The sequence below is a fragment of the Rhyacophila brunnea genome, unplaced genomic scaffold, assembly GCF_057557595.1.
Source record: "Rhyacophila brunnea isolate RB1 unplaced genomic scaffold, BYU_Rbru_1.0 scaffold_186, whole genome shotgun sequence".
Lineage (NCBI taxonomy): Eukaryota > Metazoa > Arthropoda > Insecta > Trichoptera > Rhyacophilidae > Rhyacophila > Rhyacophila brunnea.
In genome coordinates, this window is record NW_028232844.1 from 260,745 (window position 1) to 279,379 (window position 18,635).

The 18,635-nt window shown below is 32.5% G+C and overlaps 1 protein-coding gene, 1 non-coding gene and 1 pseudogene across 2 annotated transcripts; all 3 read left to right on the forward strand.

The window, feature by feature from the left end:
- The first annotated feature begins 284 nt into the window (after nucleotides 1-284).
- Nucleotides 285-357, forward strand: TRNAT-AGU (transfer RNA threonine (anticodon AGU)). Its single transcript has one exon. It is a non-coding gene; the product is annotated as a tRNA-Thr (tRNA).
- A 1,739-nt stretch (nucleotides 358-2,096) lies between these two features.
- LOC147073043 (uncharacterized) lies at nucleotides 2,097-3,420 on the forward strand. Its single transcript, XM_085945674.1, has 4 exons — nucleotides 2,097-2,328; nucleotides 2,566-2,846; nucleotides 3,060-3,269; nucleotides 3,385-3,420. The coding sequence occupies exons 1-4, from the start codon at nucleotides 2,097-2,099 to the stop codon at nucleotides 3,418-3,420; spliced, it is 759 nt and encodes a 252-aa protein (XP_085801800.1).
- Nucleotides 3,421-5,822: 2,402 nt separating this feature from the next.
- Nucleotides 5,823-18,635, forward strand: part of LOC147073044 (uncharacterized) — a 29,265-nt pseudogene continuing 16,452 nt past the window's right edge.

Consider the following 18,635-nt stretch of genomic DNA (forward strand, 5'->3'; position numbering starts at 1 on the left):
GATAGGATAAAGCAGAGAAATATTCCAAAGTAGCCTAGGATATTTATTGGACTTGTAAAGATTGAGATGGTGGCTAGTATTAAAGCAGATGTCAGAATTATTTGCATATAACCAAATGATTACTTTTTGTATATATATTCTACAATGTAAAACAAAACAAATAGTTCATGATATTGTGTAGTATAAAGATACAAGCTCCTATTGATAAGACAAATTACATCTTAAGTAAACAGTCGAGTTTTAATATCTTTTGTCAATTCAATACAATTGTCACTCACGGATGTGCCGCCGTGGCTCAGTGGTTAGAGCGATTGTTTAGTAAACAATAGGTCGCGTGTTCAATTCCCGCCGGTGGCTTTTTGCATTTCCAGTCCCCCTTCCTTTATGGAATTTTTTTTTGATGAATTGGCAAGAAGTGGTGATATTGGAAAATCTCTTTCTGTCCTAAAAAGCAAACTACTTAAGCATAAGCTTGAACTGGCTGAAAATAAGATTAACTATGAAGTTGCCCAGAAGGATTTCAATGATTTGTGTAAGCTTTGTGAAAAGGAAGAGATTTTAAAAAAAGTTTTGAAAAACTTGCTGCAGAAATAAATTATTTCAATTATTACATTCTTTGTCTGATCATCATCGTGGCCTTTATATTTTGGATAATATCTGATGCATAAAATTTGGTTCAGTTAATAGAAATGCGGGCTAAAAAGATCATCTGAAAATTGTTGAAAAGTTCTTATGAATCATCAATTGTTCTAAACAGAAAGTTTCCCTATAGATTTTACAGGGATGTATGGGATTTAAACTATTGCACAACTGTAATTAAATGAAAAAACCAAAAAGATTTTGTGCAATATATCTCTCATCAATCAAACTCTTCCACCTCAAATTAAAGATATAAAGAGGTAGGAATTTTCTCGCCGCTAGAATACCTGTAAAATGTGAGTCTATATTTTTACTTCCCCCTTATGGCTACAATGTCCCAAATTCTCTCTTCACTACTCTGTAATGGAACTGCAAAAAATGATGCATCCATTGCGCTTATCGACATAAATGAGAAGTTAAGACCACTAAACTACATAGCATTCTATTGGCCCGGTAAGGAGCTCATTGTTCTTAAAGACTGTGTTCCAAACAGAAGACTGACACATCCATGGAAAGAGTCTACTGCTGCAATGGCCAAGCTTGCTATTGAAGCTATTTCAAAAGGACAGCCTACCCATCCAGCAATAATTCCTCTTCTAATAGAACGTGGATGGGTGGAGATTGCTAATGGGAGAAATAGGTTGACACCCCGGGCCATTGTACAATTTGACGAACTACTACTTTCTTTAGATGAAAAAAATATGAAATGTGTAATATGCGGTGTTATTTCATATGGAAAGGATATTCACGATGAATGTGATTTAGAGGTTCAAGAAGCTAGATGCAATGAACTGCGATGAAGATCAACCAATTTTCAACTTGCCACATTAATAAAGCTAAAATAGAATTTCTACCGGATTGATTGTGTATTTAAATAGTTTTTATGAAGTTAGTGACTTGTGTGGGCCCAATATATGCACATTGCTGTAGATTGGAGTAATTTTGATAGTAAGCTGGGGTTTTTCAACCCTCCCCATGTCAGTTTCCACAATACTGCTAAACTATCCTTTTCTAATTCGAGATACTCCGAGATGTGATATTTTACCTACAAAGTTCGATTGGAAATCCGAAGTGGTTGCATTCGTTTTAGACTATCCACTACAGCTTGCTATTGAAGATGCCTACGTAAAGATCGACACAGTTTGTAATAATCATAGTACTACATATCTTTATATTGCAGAATTCACCTCAAAGGAAAAAGCCTCGAGCTTTCTGGAAAATCCTACCGCATCGGTAGAAAGAATTGAGATATCCTCAAAGGAGCTTGAAAAAGAAGCTGACCAATTTATGGCTTGCTATGACAAGAAGAAAAAAATTTGTCGAGTTGATTCCGAAGGGTTTACTTACACAAAATAAACATTCATTAGAAATAAAATCCATAGTGGTGTTTGAGGTACGACACAAATTGTTTTATAATTTTATTTTTAACAACTTACTTTTATTCAGCCCCTACTAAAATGCTTATATCGGAATTGCAGATTAAAGAATCAGTTAAATCCAGTCTAAAGCTATCTGGCTTTATTACAGCAACACCGGTACAAGCGGCCACAATCCCATCATTACTCAAGACAGACGTGATAGTTCAAAGTGAAACAGGATCCGGAAAGACACTAGCATATTTATTGCCAATTGCACATATTTTAGAAAAAGATTCTCGCAAGATTCAAGCGCTTGTGGTTGTACCAACTCGTGAATTATGTAGACAAATTCAAGATGTCAGTAAGTTACTTAATATGAACTGCCAGTCTTTTATTGGAGGAAGTGATATTGAAAGTGATAAGATGATTTTGGAATGTCCGGGAAAGATATTGCAGAGTGTTGATTGCTTGAGTGAAGATACCTCCAAGCGTACAAAGATATCAAGTTCAAAGGAAAATCATGACATTAATGAGAAGAATATTTCAAACAGTTGCATCTCCTTGGTAGCTGCTACACCTGGACGAATTTTAGAATTACTCCACACCCACTCCAAATATTTTTCAAATATAAAATACTTAATTCTTGATGAGGCTGATAAGCTACTTAGTGCGGGATTTGAACCAAAAATTCTAGAAATTATTTCACTACTCCCTAAAAGTAGAAAAACCGGATTGTTTTCAGCAACAATTAATGAAGGGGTTGAAAGAATTTGCCGTGCATGCCTGCGTCAGCCAAAGAAAATTCTTTTGGAAGGTGTTCCCAGTGGACTGGAGTTGACTTATTTGAGAGTGAATTCAAGTGATAAGATCAAATTAGCTATGACATTAATCATGAATGCTACCGTGGAAGTGATTGGTTCAGATAGTAAGTCTTTAGAACACAACTTCAGAGAGAAAAGCTGTAATAGCCCCGTGTTGGGCAAAGGAGATTTCTCTTCAAAAAAAACCATAATTTTTTTTGCAACTTGTGCACAAGTTGACTTTTACTACTCTCTTCTTCAGAAATTATTTGAAGGAAGAATAGAACTGAGGAAAATACATGGGAAAATGCCACAATATGAAAGAAATGAAATATATGATGGTTTTAGTGGTGGGATACTGTTATGCACCGATGTTGCTGCAAGAGGTATTGACTTTAAGCACATTGAGCTTGTAATTCACTATGATGTTCCAAAGGACTCAGAAAATATAGTTCATAGAAGTGGAAGAACGGCTAGATGCAAGCAAAATGGAACGGCAGTGTTATTTCTGATGGACAATGAGATTAATTACATTAATTATCTTAAGGTTATAGGCATATCGATTTCAGAATTTGGTGATATCGTAGGAAGAAGCCATGCTGAAGACACTCCAGCAGTATTGAACCACGACTCAACTAATCAGTTGTTTTTGAATCTAAATAAGGATCCACTTCAGTGTATTGATGATAATTTGCTAAGCTTGTCAGTTAAGGCATTTGTGTCGTATATTCGATCCTATAAAGAACACAAGATCAATCATATTCTGAACTATAAGAATCTAGATTTTGACGAGTTAGCAGATGCATTTTATTTGAAAAAAATACCACAGATGAATGAGCTAAAAAATGTTATTTTTAAGAATTATGCTCGTGGAGGAAAAACAAAAAGATATGATGACAAATTTAGAAATCCAAATGAAGAGCAAGTCTAGAAGAATAGGACCATATATCTTAACCCTCTTTATTCTTTATCGTGGATATTGGCAATAGTTGTTTGCCTTAAATAAATCGAAAGTTGAAAAGTCAAAGCAAAGAAACAACATCATTATCTAAAAATATCTCTGTAGCAAATTGATATTTTTTGGTATTTCTGTAGAAAATAAAATTTTGATCTTTTAAAATAAATAATTTGGACTTTTCAACAAAATTTTTTTAGAGACTCCAAAAATGAATCCATCAAGGAAACTGTTGGCAAAATTGCTTTTGAGTGTTATGATGAGGGAGCATTATCTTGCATTGACTTCCGTATTGTTTATAGTTATTTTATACATTCAGAAAAAAATTCAAAGCATAGTGTCTACATTAATCCCAGAGATTGTTACAGACATGGATAAATTGACAGCTGAAAGTATGTCAAGCTTCCTATTTCTTTTTCTGCTTGATCCATTTTTAATATCCCTCAGATATATATATGATCCCTTATTATCAGAGAGATTTAAAAAAACCTTTGTAGAATTTACATATGAAAGATTTTTTGGAAAACCAACCTTGCCCTACTCTTCAGATAATATTGTTAAGGTTGAAAACAAAAATACCCTAAAGGAATTGAAATTTCCTGCATCAAGTAATATATCGGAACCTCTAACCATTCAGGACAGATTTGTATATTCTACAATTATCAATCGCCATGCTACTGAACTAACAGAAATATTAGCTATATCTCTTTTAGAGATCCCCTCGAGCATATTTCTAATTTATAGCTCGTTGATAGGGTTAAAGAGTATTTTAAACGACCATCCCTCACTTCATAAACTAATATGTTTGATCATCTTAACACAGTTTGTGTTGATGGTTGGTCTAGTCTTAGCAATCAAAATGATTTTTCAATACGAATGGAAGAAAACAAAAATTATTCAGGAGAATGAAGTTGCCATCAAAAATGTCCTTGATAACTTTACTATTATTCAGTGGAGTAGAATCATTCCGAAAATTGACTGCCGAAATTTTCCTAAGTTTTACATTTCAGTTTCTGCAATACTTGCAAAAGCCCTCCATAAAATACTGCTAGCATTTTTACTCTATTTACTAGTTAAATTGGACCACACCAAACTTTTAACCTTGAAATACCTTAAAGTCCTTGAAATATTAAATACAAATTTGAGTTCCTTGGTTCACAATCTCATAAAAATTGAAAAAAAAAGAATGAAATTATTTGATATAGAATGCTACTTCGATGACTCAGAGACTGATGAGCATGGCAGTGGTAATTTAAAGTTCATGGATTTTAGCCAAATTACTTTCGAAAATCCCCCAATCATTAGAAATGGTAGGAATATTATAAATAGATGTTGCTCGACAATTAAAAAAGGAGAAAGGATAGCACTTGTTGGACTTAATGGGTCTGGAAAAACCACTTTTATTGATTTGCTGGTAGGATCAACAGTTTATTCCGATAAATGCAGAGCTCTAAGGGAAGAAACCTCAGCCCCTATTTCTATGAGAAATTACTGTGCACATTCACCCCATGATTGTGTTATATTTAAGGGAAACTTATATGCCAATTTATTTAATAAATCACCCAAATTAGTTAATCAAATAATTAAAGATCTATCAATGGACACAATATTCGATTTCCACAAAGGTCAGAAACAGCTATGTGAATCAACATCCGAAAGTATTAAGAAATGTGTTGGCATATTACGAGTAGTTACATCAACCAAGCCCATTTGGGTTTTTGATGAACCTAATGCAAATCTATCTCTAAAAATTGTTGAGTCAATTCTGAATTTTGATAAGTCCAAGACAATTATTATGTCTATTCACGAGGGAGCTTTATTGGAAAATTTTGATAAAATACTATATTTTAAAAATAGCCAGATTATTACATTTTTAAGTCCATTTGAATATTTGGAGCATATTAATAGGAAATAAAAAACTTGGTTAAATTATATTCTTAAGGCAAATTGCAAACTGTTTGTAAAAGCAGCAAGTTATCGGTGCTTACTTGATGGTGATTTGATCATAAATCCACTGTGAAGTTTTTATAGAAATTTATTTAATGTTTTTCAAAAAATATTTTTACCCAGATGTCTAAGAAAATAGAAGATGGCTCGTCCCAGAATAAAATAAAAAGTATAGAGTTTCATATTCTTAATTCATCCGAGATTCAACAAATGAGTGTGGCTGCAGTGGATAATAAAACCCTTTACGATATCAATACTAGAAAGCCGATGGCCAATGGGCCATTAGATACCAGAATGGGTGTTTCTAACAAAAACACCGTGTGCTCTACATGTAATGAGCCCCTAGCCACATGTTCTGGTCATTTTGGTTACATTAAACTATTTCTACCGGTTTTCCATATAGGATTTTTAAAAAGTACCATTGGTATTTTAAATAGTGTTTGTAAGAGCTGTAGCTCCTTATTAATTGGACACAACCGATCTTTTGCTGTTAGTGTCGAAAAAATAAAAGCTGAGTGCAAAAAGGTGAAAGTGTGTCCAAGCTGTAAATCACCAAACGGCGTTGTCAAGAAAAATCACGGATTTAGGATTTTTCACGAAATTAAACTAAAGGACCAGATGGAAGCTTATGAAATTAATCCACTGGCTTGTATAAATATTTTCAGAAATATTCAGGATTCGGACTTGAAATATTTGGGTTTAAAAAAGAACCCTTCCAGCTTTGTTATTGAGAATTTATTGGTTCCACCATCGTGTATCAGGCCTTCGGTTGATATGGGTGATGAGGGTTTTAACGAGGACGATATAACTGTAAAAATAAGTGAAATTGTTAATTCCAATTTTATTTTAGAGGAAAGTGTTAGGAAAGGTAACTCCCAGTTATTGATAAACGATGATTGGGATTATTTACAACTCCAGGTCAGCTTGCTTATTAACGCAGATTTACCATCCATTAAGACATTAGGAACGGTAACGCGTATTAGAGGATTGGTTCAGAGATTGAAGGGAAAGCAGGGCAGATTTAGATGTAATTTGAGTGGTAAAAGAGTAGACTTCTCAGGGAGAACAGTTATCGGACCTGATCCGAATCTGTCTGTGGAGGAGGTGGGAATACCTGATAGAATGGCATCTATTTTGACGATTCCGGAAACAGTAACAAAAAACAATTTTGAATTTCTATCTAATTTAGTGAATAATGGAACAAAATGGCCCGGAGCCAATTATATAGTTAGTAATAAGAATGGAAAGGAGATGAAGAGATATTTGAAGTTTGCAAAGAGCAGGAGTCTTGAAATCGGAGATATTGTAGAGAGACATCTTCTGAATGGGGATATTGTCTTGTTCAATAGACAGCCATCACTACATAGAATGAGTATTATGGCTCATCGAGCAAAGATCCACAAGCATAGAATACTAAGGTTCAACGAGTGTGACTGCAGCCCGTATAATGCGGATTTTGATGGAGATGAAATGAATATTCATGTTCCTCAGACATTGGAATCCAGAGCTGAGGCTGAAGAGTTGATGGGTATCAAAAACAACATATGCACTGCTAGGAATAATGAACCACTGATTTCATGTACCCAGGATTTTTTAACAGGTGCATTTTTAATTACTGCAAAGGACATGTTTTTTAATCGAGAGAGGTTTGGCCAACTTTGCTCATATTTTATTGTCGATTTTCCCCATAGAATCCGTATAAAGCCGGCAATTTGCTCTCCTTCAGAACTTTTTACCGGAAAACAACTCATTGAAGTATTAATTGAATATTCCTCAAGATATGAGCAGTGTTCCGCGGATTTTTCAAAGGATACGGATGTTATATTCGCTAAAGTCAACCTGAAAGCTCAAAACAAATCATTTATAGATCCTAACAACCCCAATGATGGAGAGGTGTTGATTGTAAATAATCATTATATCAAGGGACGTCTGGATAAGGCAATAATTGGGGGTGAAAATAGAAAAGGATCATTGATCTATCAAATGTTAAAGATTTCTAAACTTGCTGCTGTAACACTCATGAATAGCTTTAGTAGACTGACCAGTAGATATTTGACAGAAACTGGATTTTCGATAGGATTGGATGATGTGTATCCAGGGATAGCATTAATAGAACAGAAAAATTTGATTGTGAACTCTGAATATGCTAAGGTTGACCAGTTGATTGAAATTATTGATTTTGATTCCAAACAAGCAAATCTCAGGGAAGAATTGGATATTGTAGAGATGAAGATTAGTTCTGTTTTGAATAAGATTCGAGAAGAGTGTGGTACAATTTGCATAAAGGAATTGAGCCGATATAATAGTCCCATTGTTATGCAGGAATGTGGAAGTAAAGGATCAAAGATTAATGTTTCGCAGATGATTGCCTGTGTGGGACAACAAATTATTTCAGGACATCGTATTCCAAATGGAATGCACAAGAGAACCCTTCCACATTTTCAAGAAAACTCTTTAACCCCTCAGAGTAGGGGGTTTGTTTACAACAGTTTTTTTTCAGGGCTGTCAAGCTATGAGTTTTTCTTCCATGCTGTAAGTGGGAGAGAGGGGTTGGTTGATACGGCTGTCAAAACAGCAGAAACAGGATATATGCAAAGAAGATTGATGAAGGCCCTCGAAGATCTAAGTGTTAAGTATGATTATACCGTGAGAAATAGTCAGGAGAATCTTGTGCAATTTTTATATGGGGAGGATTCAGTTCAGCCTCTTAGAAATGAAGATGATGCCTTTTTCCAATATATTTTTGAAAGATCAGCTACACAACTATTTGATGGGAGAGAAAATATGGAGGAGTTGATTCAACAACAGATAAAAACAGAAGATGGAAATCCATTTGATATTGTACAAGCTGTGAATGGTTGTTATAATATCGTATCGACTAACTATCAACAAAAAAATATTATTAACGCAGTTGTTTCCGATCTGCTTTCTAATAAGATTACTTCCGGAATTTTGAATATGAAATTCATGGAGGAGTTTATTAATTTTTTACAAATGACCAAGTTGAATGCCTTTTTTCACGACGGTGCATTTTATCAATATTTTTTAAATACCAAGTTTATAGAAATATTTTTTATTAATCTACACAAGGCAATCGTGAATTTGGTGATTGAACCGGGAACAGCTGTTGGGGCTATTGCAGGTCAAAGTATCGGAGAGCCAGGAACACAAATGACTCTGAAAACATTCCATTTTGCTGGAGTAGCAAGCTTCAACATTACGCTAGGAGTACCTAGGCTTAAGGAAATTATTAATGCTACAACACATATTTCAACACCACTAATCAAACTGGAAGATGATTCTCTTGAAAATGCAAAGAATGTAAAGGGTATGCTGGAGAAGGTGTTATTTAAAGAAATTTGTAGTCAGATCGAGACGGATATTTACGCTGATGGAGTAAACCTTTTTTTCACGCTTGATAAAGAGTTAGTTAAGGAATTGAGAATTGGTTCTATTGACCAAATTTGTAAAGTATTGATAGATGGTGGATTCATGGTGGAAAATATGGACGGTATCTTTAAATATGGAATAAAAAGGGTCAAAGACAACAGCCTATTTACTATAGAAAGATCCAAGGAAACAATACTAAATATGAAGATTGGTGGTCTTAGAACCATTGAAAGGGCAATGATAACTCAGGTCAGGAAAATTAATGACAATACTGGATGCCCTTCCTACGAATTGCTTTTGGAAGGTACAGGATTGTTGGATATAATGGGCACGAAGGGAGTGAATCCGTACACAATTTCCACAAATAATATTTTGGAAATTGAGTCCACTCTGGGGATTGAGGCTGCAAGAATGCAAATTATTAAGGAGATAGAATACACAATGGGCACACACGGAATTAAGATTGATCATAGACATCTTATGCTGCTAAGCGATACCATGTGCTTTAGAGGGCGCGTTCTTGGAATTACTCGATTTGGAATCGGTAAGATGCGTGCATCCACGCTGATGTTAGCATCATTTGAGCAAACAGCAGATTATCTTTTTAATGCTGCTGTGGGTAACAAGATTGATTCTATAGAAGGTGTAAGTGAGTCAATAATCATGGGCAAGCCTATTGGGTTGGGAAGTAATTCCATGAAGTTAATGTGGAATGAATCGAAAGCTGCTTAATATAGCAACAATCAAACTAATTTTTTAATAGGTGAATGTACTATTGGTGTTGTGAACTGTTGATTATAATGAAATGCTAATGGTAACATTATCACAGTTGATATTTAATAGCCAAATTTCAAGTAGTATGTTGGGAGCTTGCCTTACACTCCATATTTTTCATTAAATATATTGATTTTCTATTTTTAACATATTGATTTTCAAATTAGCCAGTCCTATATTCATTATTTTTTAGCAACAAATAGCTTAGAAAGTTTACAGAATCCTCTGAACCAGAGTATAATGGCATATATGTTATGTGAAATTTTTTAATATAGAATATTAATTGTTTAATGCTGCAGTATTTTTTACGTTAATTTCCAGTTGTTTTATATAAATCCAGATTTATATATTCCAGATTTATATCTATCACTGTTGAAATGGTTCAAAATATCTTTATCAGAAGTGAATAATTAATTTTAACTGTTTTGTTTTCAGTTAGAAAGTATCTGATATGTATGATGATGCTTTTATCATAATATGACTTCGACAAGTTTAAAATCCTACAAGTCTAGACTTTTTGAATAGTGTATTAATCAAATATATGATGAAAATTAAAAGGGCATATATTCTAATACTGTTGAAATCACTATTAAAGGTAATTTCTAAAAGGTTCATTTAATATGATTATTGTTTAATTTTATTTTGACTGTTTCTTTATTGGCAAAATAAAAAAGCCAAATATTTCAAATAATGAAAATCATATCAAGTAAGGAATATCATATATTACAACGAATAGATACCTTGACTACAATTGATGTATTTCTGCAATTTATATACCTGTTTTGAATTATTTATTTTCTAATTATTGATTATTTAAAAGCAATTATATGCCCGACCCCATGAGCATGATGATTAATAGCGAGAAAGAGAGCAATAGATTGGTTAAAAGAACACTAAAGATAGTCTTGGCAATTTTGGTTATTGCGGGAATCTCCGTTGTTGTAGCAAAGAAGCAAATGTTTCAGTTTAATAATGGTTCCACTTTAGACAAGAATATTGAAGATATCAACAGCTTTGTGAGTGATGGAAACAGATTGAGGATAGCAATGTTTGGATTGCCAGCTTCGGGCAAGGGGACAGTAGGAAGTAGGCTAGCTGAAGCCTTTAAGTTGAAGCATATCAGTTCTGGCGATTTGTTGAGAGATGAGATGAAAAGGATTTCGGAACTAAAGGATAATGAGTCCACATCCAGTAGTAGTGAAAAAGAAGCCATGTCTTCTGGAAAACTTGTAAGTGATGAGTTTGTTATTGACTTATTGAAGAATACTATTGAAGACTCAGATTATATTTTGGATGGATTTCCTCGTTCATTAAATCAAATTGATGTATTTCCAATTGATGTGGCAGTCTACCTCAATGTGTCTGAGGAAAAGGCCCGAGAAAGAATGTTTGGTCGAAGTTCTACGGAGGAACAAGAAAGAGATGATGACAATGTTGCAGCATTCCAAGTTAGAGTTGGGCAATTTTCGGAAAATACTCGCCCAGTGATTACTGAGCTTAAATCCAGAGGGAAGTTGGTTGAAATAGATGGCTCCGGGGAGGTAGAGGATGTATTTACTAAGGTTGTGGAAGAGATGAAGAAGCACTTAATTAAATAATTTGACTTAACGTTGCTAGACTATCATGTTAACACATGGGAAATCATTGTTATCTTTATGTATACGTTAATAATAATTCATTGTGCCTGTTAAGTTAATGTATTTGGGTTTAATGAAATTCTTCTGATATTACTGAGTCATATTCAAGCGAGTTAAAATCAAAAACAATACATTTTTCTGGAAAGTAGAATGTCGCAAGACATATCTACTAGAAGTATGTTTTTTCAGTTAATTGTCCATTTTTATTGGTTATCGATAATTTTTTAACTACTTCACCACAAATGTTAGAACAGTTTTTTGTTGTAAATAAATCTGGTGGAATGATTTATAAATATACAAATGCAAGGAGCGATTTAAAGATGTCAACAAACGAATTGATTGTACTCACAAGTTCAATTCACTCAATTGCGGAAATATCTCGGAATTTGCTCGAAACCGAAACCTATTTTCAAGAGATAAGAATGGAGAAACGAACCATTACAGTGTTTAGAACCCTGACACAAAGAACATTTATCTTTGTAAGTACATTGACAGTTACAGAAGAAACATTTAAGCGTGTTTACGAGCACTTCTGTGACACAGTATTATCAAATCCATTTTATTATGATGAAATGCCCATTAGATTGCATAAGTTTAATCCAGAACAACTTATAATAAATGATTGTTGACGTAAAGCATACAAACTCTCACATACATTAGTATGTAAAAACTTTTGAGACTTATTCACAATGGTTTATGATAGATCAAATAAGCTAATACCATAAAGTCTTCACCAATGACTTTTAAAATAGCATAAGCTTGGCTTCACCATAGCAATAAACATCTCTACAACTAGACCCTGCAAATTTTTACGTACCAAATAATTTTTTTAATTTTTTGCCCATCACTTCTAGTCAGAATGCTGTAATTGTTTATTGTGTTCGTTACAGAAGTGAGACAGTAGCTATACGCTGTATAGATTTTTAATAAAGTTTTGTTTGTTAAATAATCCAGGTGACTTATATAGGACAAATGAGAAGAGTGCAGATACTTATCATACCCATGGAAACTTAAGATCAAATTTGTATTTGACTCCCAATTACGCCATGGAACAATATTTTTAATAACAATTGTTTTATTCATTTATTCTTCCCATACTTCTCTTGTAATCTCTTAAAATTAATATCGAAGTTCTTTTCCCAGTACTCTATAAGACGAATGGATATCGGATCATTTGCTCCATAGATATCCAAAACCATTTTGTTATAATTTTTAAACCCGATAGGTGTCATTTGGGTGGACTTAAAAAAATGAATGAAGTGTCTTTGGAAATATTTATAAATTTAATACAAAAAACCAAAATGATGTTATTTACCACACAATGCTATAAAAGAAACTAATATTCCTGAATATTTTTGTATAGTCAGAATTTGGAATGTAATATTTATGAGTTTAATATCTACGTTCGATAAATTTTTGGAATAAATGACTCATTCATTCCATGATACAACCGTGGTGCTTCTACGAAAAATTGTGAATTTTGCTAATTATACATAAAAAACCGATAGGTTAAACGAAAAGCTTTATTAAAATTTTTTGTTTCGATTACCTTGATGCTGGCGTTTAAGAAAATCATTCAATCTGGATCCTAATTGCTTGTAATCTTTATAAACATAGTACATGGAAAATGAATACAATATAGCAAGTAGTATATAGATAAAGTTTGGACTTAAATTAAAAAAAATTCACTTACAATTTACCACTAGAAAAAAATAACAGTAGTTGATATATGGCTACACCCCAATTTACAAACCATCCTAAGATTAAGTTGATCAAGTTTAGAATGCGCACATGATGGCTTTCTGAGTTAATTTCCATTCTTAAAAGATATACATTAACCACTAGATTCCCAAATATGCATTTTGTTATCAACGCTCCATCCTCATAGTATTCAGAAAAGATATTTATAATTTTCAAATGTTTTTTCAACAAATTAAGAACTTTGAGTGAAATACTATGTGGTTTCTCAACTGAGCCATTACCCAAGAGTGTATCATCCTCCAGCCAAATATCAAAAAAGGCACTGATAACTACCACTGATAATACATTAGACATGCTCTTGATTTTCATTCTAATGATATAACTGTCTACAATTTTAGAGTCTGCAGATATTCTTGCATATTTTTTATAGCTAAGAGGACCTAAGATATTCTGATAAATATAGGCAAATATAATCACAAACGATGAAATCACTACTGCAACTGCAACAAGTAGCAGACTAATTTCTATGTCTTTGTCTAGATACAAATAAACAACTTGAAGACAAATAGATACTGCGTACGTTAAAATAAATACAATGTGAACCAAACAACTATATTGAACTATATCAACCATCACACAGCTGTAAGAAAACATCACAAACATTCCAAGATTGATCATAAATGTCTGAAGAATTTTACTTTGCACCCTTCGTGCAAATGGTTGGTCCACTAAGGCCGAGACATTTGCCAAATAAAATACCAAGATATTCTTCACTATAAATATCCCACCATGGATACCTAATGGAAAAATTACTTCTAGTGGAATAATAAATCCGTTATGGATCATTAGGGGCAAATCAATTTAAGAACAAACAAATCAATATAAAAAACATAGGCTGGATTAAACTAACAGATGGATATTGTTATGTAGAATCAACACTAAGGTTAAAAGTAACTTCCTTATCATAGATGCCTGGAATACTTCATTTCAATAAAAAATTTGATTGTTGATAATATGACCATAGCTAAATTTTTTTAATTAATCATTTTCTTTAACAGAATTTGAGAATGCTTAGACATCCCAAAGCCTATAAAACAGTTTTTGTCCCTGAATATACTTTGTGTACATGAGATTTGATGTGTACAAGTAATGCTTGATAATTAAACTATAATTTGCTTCCAATATCTTTATTTTAAAAATTTTGCATCCCTATGCTAGAAGAAGTTTTAGAATATCTCCAGAATAGAAAAGATTATTTATCAGAGGCAGAATTTGACAACTTAATAGAACAAATTCGCTTTGTACAGAGTGAAGATGAGAGGAGATCCGAAGAATCGGATGTTTTCAAGGAAAAGGGGAATTTAGCATATAAAAATGGTGATTTAAAAGCTTCCATTGACTATTACACCTCCGCATTGAAGATCGATAGGAATAATATTGCTGCTCGTTCAAATCGAGCTCTTGTTTATCACAAATCTAACAACATTGAAATGGCTGTCGATGATTGTCTTCAGGGAATAAAATTGGACAAATCATTTATTAAATTTTATATTCGACTTGCTACCATCTATGAAAGGGATAACCCAGCTTTGGCATTGAAGTATGCAAAAGAAGGATTGAAAATTGACCCATCCAGCAGTATTCTAAAGGAGATGGTTAATTCACTACCAATAGACGATGACATCCAGGATATTTCACCTTCCAATGAAGAACTACCATTTGACATGAAAAACCTGGGTGATATGGAGAAACTTTTGGGAGATAAAAATATTCAGGATTATGTTAAAAACTTTGTTAAGGACAAGTCTCCAGATGAATTGGCTACAATGATGAAAGATATGATGGGTAGTTTAAATATGAAATAAAATTAATTTTAAGGATATTTCAGGGTTATTCAGACTTTTGCAGAGAAAATATGCGCAATTAATATGTTAAAATTTTGTTATTTTAGTGGTGGGATTTTCGTGTGTCTGAGAACAGTTTTAAGATAAATTTTACAATCAAAATACTTCTGTTTTGTTTGATTAGTCATAGGCTATTAAGTAAAATCAATATTTTTGTAATAATGGGATTTCTATACAAAGTACTATGAGGAATCATCTAGATCTATTTACAAAGGTTTTTGATTTTGAAATATTTATTACTTAATATTCCTCCTGTCTAGTAATCAGCTATGCTTCCAGACACAATAAATATTCTCATATCTGACGTCATTAGTATGAGCATAACTCTGTTTATAAGATATTATTGATTATTTGTTTTATTGATATTTCCCCCTTTAATGGCTGAGGCACTCAATTCACAGGCTATTGTTTATCTAAAAGATCAGTTTAATGCCGAAAATTCAAATATTTTGGTTGAATGTTCAAAAAATTGCAGGTTTGCAACAGATAAATTCGTTAAAATTAATTTTATGGATCGATTATTTGGAAGAACATTACAAGACAAAGTTGAATCTTTATGTCACTTGAATTGTTTGAAGAATCTGGGAATTCAGAATATTAAGAGAAATGGCCGTTGGGGATTTGAGACAATTTTGGGATTCACAGAGTTTTGTTCATCCATCTTTGCATTAATAAGTTTGTATTTGAATGTTGTGGGATTTAATAAGATTAGATCGAAGGTGGAAAAAAGTCCAATGTCAAAGGCCATAAAATTACACTGGTATGGTGCTAATGCAGCCTTCTTCTCGTCATTTTTATTCCATTTTCATGAAACTCAGTTGACTAGAAATGCAGACTACTTCACAGCTATTTTTTCAATATTTATGGGAACTATAGTAGCAATGTCAAGAATTGTCTTAATTTATAGACCCACAAAATTCCAGACATACTACAGCAAGCTGCTATGTTTTGGGCTTTTTCTTTATTCAATGCATGTTTATTACATGCTCTATGTAGATTTTGATTATGTTTTCAACAAAATCGTTTGTGGATTCATTTTTATCATTTCATTTATATGCTACGGTACAACATATTTTTACTACCGTCACAGACCCGTAAGTAGCCATATTATGATGTTTACGAACTGTATCATTGTGGCCTCCCTTTTTGAAATGTCTGATATTCCACCAATATTTTTTATTTTAGATAGTCACGCTATGTGGCATTTTTTTGCACTCTTAGCAGTTCCATCGTTTTTGGAGTTCACCTCCCAGGATATCGATTGGTATTTGAGACTAAAAGCTCTATCCGAAAAGGAAGATTCTACTAAGCTTCCTAAACTTAGTGCTATTGATAAAAATAAATAAAAATGGATTTCTATTCATCAACATAATTAATTTTTCGAATATTGTACTTTTTATCTCAAACAATATTAACGTGTGCTCGTTGATTATCTTTTTATCCCTTAAAAAACACTATAACAAGATATTTCTGCTAATACTGATAGTATATACAATAAATATTATGCAGCCTTGTAGTAAGGGAGTTTCATGTCCTGTATTTTCATAGTAAGATATATTAATAATATACATCAGGTAAAACACTATAAATTGTTGTATTAGGCTCGGCTGTTCATTGATAAATTGTATAAAACTAATATCTGAAAATACACAAAATGATAAAGAAGAATGTACAGAAATATAGTGAAATTGGAAGATCTAGTAAAGCCTATGTCATGCAGATATATAGAACACTCGATTGTTATGCAGCCAACATACTTTAAGTTGCCAAATTTAATCAAAGCATCCCTTATTAAACCACCATTGATGCTTATAAAAATGGTTTTTTGAGTTAAAGAAAAAATATTTTATTTAAACCTTTGGAGAATTACTTCTTGGCATTGATTTATCTACAAGTACATCTTTTAAGCCCGAGCCTAGTTTTATATAGTCGATGTAGACATAATATACCAAAAAAAAATAATAACAAAATAGTAGGTCGTGTATATGATTAGTTCTTAAATTAATATACCATTCACTTTCTCTTTAAACCAAATTAGAAAGCTCTTCTCAGCCCTTATTGTAATTGTCCCTGCCAATTGTAAACAATTAATTAGTGCAAGTGTAAATACCAAGAATCTATGCCATAAGATCTCATATTTGAATAGAGAATATATTATTATGATTAATATCAAACTTGTTGCTACTACATTTGCATCGGAATATATCTCATATCTTGTCACATTCGAAGACTCTCCTGGACCTTTGATTATCATCCAAATCATGGTAAATAGCATGCATATACTAAGTGCCATTATTTCAGATCGTATCATATATGCTTCAACTATATTGGAATTAGACGAAAGACTTATATACTTTCGAATGCTGATGGAGGCAATTTTGGATTGATAGGTTTTTGCAAAAATAAATTCGAGTAGTCCAGTCACCGTAAATATAATCCAATAGAAGTACGTAGGAATAAGGCCCCTATTTTTATAAACATTAAACGTTTGCCATATAGAAACCCAGGAATATATATTTAGTAGGAATAAATATAGCAGAGACTTGTATTGAACTATGTTGGATGATAATAAAGAGGAAATTAATATGACATAAATGCTCATGTTCATCATAAATACCTTTTTAAATGTATCACTTACTAATCCAAGTGCTTTACCGGTTAAAACAGAAGGATCACTCTGATATGCCACTAACAAAAACACATTCTTTGTAATAAATGATAGTGTATGAATCAATACTCCTCGTAAAATCACGCTGTGGGTCATCTGCAAATCCCTATTCATTGGGGTAATAATTGAAAGTAAATATTAACAAAGTATTTTTTTCAGTTAACTTTATAAGTAATTCTTCAGATTAAATTTTTTGGAAATACAAAGTTGTGACTCATATAAAATTAACAACAACATGGCCGATAAAATCAAGAATAATACCATGTAGAAAGATACTAATAAAGAAAAAATAAAGTTATACCTTTGGAAAACAATGGATCTCCGTTTATTTTTCTGAATTATCTTCATTGTATAATTAAAAATTATAAATACAATTATTAGCCAATAAAATACTCAAAGAATATATAAGTTCTGTTTTATACATGATATTTACAGTATTGTGACTACCTAATCCAGCATAAAAAACATTTAAATTACATATGCCATATAAACCGGTTTTGACAGTACTATAATTTACTAATTTCAAATTCATCAAGTTTATTAATTTTGTACCACATAAGTGCATTTCCCAACAGTTATTCCAGTTACCTTTTCAAATGCCATGTGACAAATAATAGTAATAGAATCTTCAGATTGCTTTGTTAGAATGATTGTGGTGATTCCGGAAATAAAATTATCCTTTACAAACCTCTTTAACACTCTTCCTCCGAAGTTTGAACTAATTGCTTGGCTAATTGCATATTCTAAAACTGCTCCTGAAATCCCAAATTTAATATTTTTTTCCTTCAATTTTAAATTCAACAGATCAATTTCTTTAAAGAAAATCGATCTGAGTGCTTCTGGAGTCAAATGCTTAAATATG